Raw genomic sequence first — 5,478 nt, forward strand, 5'->3', positions numbered from 1 at the left:
TCTTTCCTGTTGGAGATCAGATGACTAATAGTTTAAATTTTCTTCTTGATGTTTGCAGAGTGCTTTCCAAGTTGCTGTGGCTGCCAATCAGCATCTCATTGTGCAGGATTTAGTTAGCTTGGGGGCTCAAGTCAACACCACAGACTGCTGGGGTAGAACGCCGTTGCATGTGTGTGCCGAGAAGGGGCATGCCCAGGTCCTTCAGGTAAGAAGCAGACAGGCGTAGCTCTGACCGTTAACGCTTATACTTTTGTATTAGTTGTCTTGGGAAACTCTGAGAGCACCACTCCTCCTTATATCTTTCTCTCTGCATAGCCTCGTATGTGTCAGAGTCTACAGTAGTGGCTTAAAAGTGAGACTGAATTTCACATTAAGGTTTTCGCTGGTTTTTTTAGAGTAATTTGGTGGAACCCTCTGTGAAAACAGTAACTGTTTTCTTAATGCCATTATTTATGGCAACTTTGTTAGGACTATAGTAGGACTATATACAAGCTTGAGGAAGCAATATGTGGTTTGGATAAGACCTGAATGCATACCTGTTCCCACTCTTGTAGGCAATCCAAAAGGGAGCCATGGGAAGCAACCAGTACGTGGACCTTGAGGCAACAAACTATGATGGTGAGTAGTTAAGAGTTTATAATTTACAGAGTTACTGGATGTTATAATGTTTTATAGCTGCTGATATAAATATTGCACTGGGTTGAGAAGCAATAAAATAGAGCATGTCTTTGTCAGGTTGAAATTTACAATTAGAGGTGAAATTACATTACAATTGGCATATCTGTCAGATAAAAACATGGTTAGTCTTTGCCTGTTAGGACTCTTTCCTTTTACATGTGATTGCTGTGTTTGACATGGAGAGTGCAGGTAGTAATTGACTGTAGTTTAAAACATCTGAGTGCCAGCGATACGTTGGTAGATGCAGAAGCCAGAATCTGTGTCACCAGAGAGCTATTTTAATTGAGCCTCTTTTCCATATAACAGCTCTTTCTAATGTCCATTCTGTAAAAAAAATTAAAGATTGATTCTTTCATTATCTGCTGGCCAAGAGCTGCACAGGTTGCTATTTAATTTCCCCAGTGATGGATGGACAACCTAAATCTCAAGCTGCTCAGAAGCAGTCACTGTCATTTTCAAATACAGAACTGTCCCTAGGTTTGATGGGGGTAGAAGCTCCTTTACCCATCCTTCAAAACAAGCATCCAGTCAGTACTTCTGTATTGCATTTGTGTGTTAATGATGATTTTTTTTTTTTATGTTAAGGTTTGACAGCCTTGCACTGTGCTGTTCTGGCCCATAATGCTGTGCTGCATGAGCTGCAAAACAGTCAGCCGCCTCACTCTCCTGAGGTCCAGGAGCTACTGCTGAGAAACAAGAGCCTGGTAGAAACCATCAAGGCTCTGATACAAATGGGAGCCTCTGTTGAAGCAAAAGTAAGTAAAATGTCTTTGTCTGAAGTGCCAGATTCAGAGAGAATGTGGAAGCAGGACATGTCACTTTCGCTCCACATTTCAGCTGTTTTACAGAGGAAGTAGACTAATTTGGAAGGTTCCCTATAGCTTAATTTACGCGAGTGGAATGAGAACATTGCATTTATTCAGAGTAAGGTATTGCAAATGCAAAAGAACCCTGGGTACGGAGGGAGGTGACAGTCTGATTTCTGGATTAAGAATGATGCTATGCTTGCTGCAGTTGGTTATGTCTTAAAAGTAAGAATATGTTTGGAGCACTCTGAGGTATCTGTAGTAATAGGGTGCTGATGATACCTTATTTTTGAACTGCAAATTGTAATTAAAAACTGCTTGTCTGCCCAGTTTCAGTGTGCACTGGGACAGACCACTACCTGATAAAATATCTGATATTTTGGCTGTGTAAGCTTACTGCCAAATGAGATGTGGTCTGCTGTTCATTAGATACTCATTTAAAAATGAATACGTTCAGATTGATTTTCAGTGAAATGTGGAAATATGTTTTTTTCAACACTCTGCAGTTACTCTGCTTTCCACTTTATTTGCGTGTTCACCCTGGATGGGTGAAGCTCCTGCAAGGAAGACTAACGATTTTTTTTTTTTATAGGATCGCAAAAGTGGTCGCTCAGCTTTGCATTTAGCAGCAGAAGAAGCAAATCTGGAGCTCATTCGTCTCTTTTTGGAGCTGCCCAACTGTCTCTCTTTTGTTAATGCAAAGGTATGGGGATTCTTTGGGAATGCAGATAAAATCCAGGATGTGCGTATGTGTGGCACCACGAGTGTCCTGAACAGCAGAGGAATGGGTCTCCCTCACTGATGTACAATTGTCTTCTCCAGGCTTACAATGGCAACACAGCACTTCATGTTGCTGCCAGCCTGCAGTATCGGGTGAGTCAGTTGGATGCTGTGCGTCTGCTGATGAGGAAGGGAGCTGATCCAAGTGCCAGAAACTTGGAGAACGAGCAGCCGGTTCATCTGGTTCCTGATGGCCTTGTAGGAGAACAGGTAAAAAAACCAAACAACCTTCTCCTCTGCTCCCGTCTGTCCCCATCTACACAAAAGTCTTAATCCTCTCTCAAAAGCCTCTCTTGGGTTTTGAGTTGCAGCTTTTAAGGAAAAGATTTAGCAAATTTTTTTTTCAATGCTTTTCTTTATACAGGGATCTTTGGTTTTGATGTTGGGATCAGGCAGAACATACAAAGCCCTGAAATTATAGGTTTCGGTTGTAGCTTTTTTCCATCTCAAAAGCTTTTTCCTGTTATAATAGGATTTCTCTTTTGTAAACTTCCAACATACTGGAGGTAGTATCCCTTCTGTTGTTCATCTTGATATGGCCCGAGATCCTGCTTTTGTTAGTAGTGGCAGTTCTTAGGCCTGAATATCAGGTGAAGAAAATCCCTTTTTCCCTAGGAGCTGTACAAATACATGAAAAAGGTGACTCTTGACCCAAGAAGGCGTGATAACTTAAGCAGCTGAGTAATTCTGTTGCCTTTTGTTGGTTCAGATGCTGTGAAATTGGATCAGTTCTGTGTGTGATTGAACTCAGAACCTAGCTCAGATAAACGAGGAATGCAGAATGGGGACTAGGGGTATTTTTTGCAGATTATGACTCACTTTAGAATGATGAATACAAATGTTTTCCTGCTTTTCTTTTCTCCAGATAAGACGTATCCTAAAAGGGAAGGCGATTCAGCAGAGAGTGTCGCCGTTCTAAGCTCCGTGTTTCTTGGAGTTCCGCCACTCACACTCACTGTCAGTTAGGCAGTCCTAATGTATCTGTAAATAGACCATTTGCCTGGTGTGGGCAAATGTTAGTTGTTTCTATGAAACAAAAGTATTTTGTTCACTATCATATAGTGGGTTATATACGAGTTAAAAAACAACCAACCAACCAAAACTCAACAATCAAGTTCCTCTGAGCAAACAGGAATATTTCCTTTCCAAATACATGGAACGTTTGCTGGGACACCTGAATTTCATAGCTATGACAAGACCGATTGGTTTTGGTTTTTTGTTTTTTTTTTTTTTTTTAAATGTAAACAGCCATATGGATAACTTTTGGACAAGGACAATTTTACTGGAAATCTTTTGTAGAGTGGGCTGATACATCTCAACATTGTAGAGGTTTTTTTGTGTTTTTAGTAACACTTAAACATCAAGCGCAAGAGAAATCATGTATTTTTTAATTTGAACATTTATTTATGTAACTTTGTAGCTTTCTTCTGGTATCTCATGCAGGATTGTATATAGTCACTGTCATTATTGTACAGCTGTATAGTTCTAAGAATCTATTGATCACTCAGTGAATGAACTGAAGAAAAAAGTTCCTTGATCTTGAACTTAAAAATTACACATGGAGTTTTAATACTATACCAGTGCAAATCTGGTAAATTCTGTTGTTTTGAAAGACTGAAGACTGAAAGTACAGTTAATATAAGTTATCTCTAGCACTGATTTCTGCATGCTTTTGGAGTTCTTAATAAAACATGAAAAGCTGTGCTGCTTCAGGGGGCTGTATCAGTTTCTCTCGTACCAGTAGAGGGGTTTTTTTTTTGATGGGACAATAGACTGAGGGAGAAAGATTGTTATGTTTATAGTGTGAATATAACTTTGTACTTGAAGAAATATGGTCCTTATTCAGTGAAAGTATTTAGCTTGTACGTAACTGTTGATGCATGCTGAAATGTCTCAATGTCAATGCTTAAATAGGTGTAAGCCCCACTAGTGTCAGTAGGACTTAAGCACATGCATCAGTAGTTTGCTGAATTTGGCTCTAGTTAATTCTGAAGACTTAGTCTTTTTCACCTTCTAAGCAGAGTTAGTCCATTTATGGTTTTACCTTATAGGTATAGTGGCTAGCCAAGAATATTTGAAGTCAGCATTTTTCTATTTTTTAATAATTATGGTTATTAATACAAAGTGTATACTAATATGCTGTATACTTGTGTTCTGTTGGAGAAAAACTTCCTCCTCCTGTCACTTTCTGAATGATCCAGTAACATGTTCTCTGTATGGTCTTTGCTATTAAACTGTTTTTTGCATCAGACACAATTCTTTGCTTTAATTTGTTTAATTAGTCTGTGCTGTTTTGACAAAGTATGTCTTGTAGACATGCTAAGGGAAAAAACCTGATATATGGAGACCTGGTTGTGATGTATTTCGTGAAGGGTCTCATGTAACTTGTGTTAAAATAAACGTACTAATTAAATTTTGTTTGTTACTGTCTGTGATACAAAAAATGATGATGAAATTAACCATGAGCTAAAACTGTTTTAGCATGGCAATACCATGAGACTGGTGAGGGTCTATTTTTGAAGAATGAAATGAAGTCTTTCCATCCTGCTGTTTATGCTTGCTCTTGGTTGCTGGTTTTGAAGCTGCTCTTTGGGTGTTTTGGATCATGCACCGTGTAGTTGTATTGCCTGTGTATTTAATAGATGACCCCAAATAGAGTTAATAGTCACAGGTTGTCCAAATTGCAGGTTATTTGAACACTTGTCCCTGTATACTTGAAAGAATGATGGCAGTTCTGACAATGTCATGTTTTCCCTATGATATCCTTGCCGCCTTCAGTTCTTACAGCTCAGGTACAAGCAGTCACCTTGGCACAGGTGGAATTCTGCCTGAGCAGATGAGGCTATAAACATGAGGAAATACTGTCCTTGCTTCGCAAATAAAAATACAGTCTCTGAGCTGGCTGTGACCTTTCATGAGAAAAAACTCTAATCACAGACTGTCCTTGTTCAGTACTGAGCTGGTGAGGTGGCAACAGTCAAGTGGATAAAGCATTAGGATCTGTAGGAAAAGAACTGAATAAAAAGCTAAAAGCACTTCTCTGCTACTGTACGCATCTGTTGCTACCCCTGCTTTGCTCTATGTTGTTAAGCTGTCCGCTCAGATGAAAGGGGTTTAGGATTGGAAAAGGCCCAGAGATGTGGAGGCGCTTCCCTGCAGGGAGCAACAGCACAAACAAGGGCTCTTCAGCTGCAAAAGCAATGGCTGGCAGCAG

General features: G+C 39.7%; 1 protein-coding gene across 1 annotated transcript in view; it reads left to right on the forward strand.

Moving 5' to 3' along the window:
- The window catches only part of NFKBIZ (nuclear factor of kappa light polypeptide gene enhancer in B-cells inhibitor, zeta), a 6,406-nt gene extending 3,054 nt beyond the window's left edge, over positions 1-3,352 (forward strand). Inside the window, exons 6-11 of the mRNA XM_010133582.1 lie at positions 59-205; positions 555-618; positions 1,264-1,433; positions 2,077-2,187; positions 2,307-2,474; positions 3,130-3,352. Of these exons, the coding sequence (XP_010131884.1) occupies positions 59-205; positions 555-618; positions 1,264-1,433; positions 2,077-2,187; positions 2,307-2,474; positions 3,130-3,183 (714 nt within the window). The 3' untranslated portion in view covers positions 3,184-3,352. The remainder of the gene's footprint in view (positions 1-58; positions 206-554; positions 619-1,263; positions 1,434-2,076; positions 2,188-2,306; positions 2,475-3,129) is intronic.
- Positions 3,353-5,478: the final 2,126 nt, after the last annotated feature.

The sequence above is a fragment of the Buceros rhinoceros genome, unplaced genomic scaffold (genome assembly GCF_000710305.1).
Source record: "Buceros rhinoceros silvestris isolate BGI_N320 unplaced genomic scaffold, ASM71030v1 scaffold46953, whole genome shotgun sequence".
NCBI lineage: Eukaryota > Metazoa > Chordata > Aves > Bucerotiformes > Bucerotidae > Buceros > Buceros rhinoceros.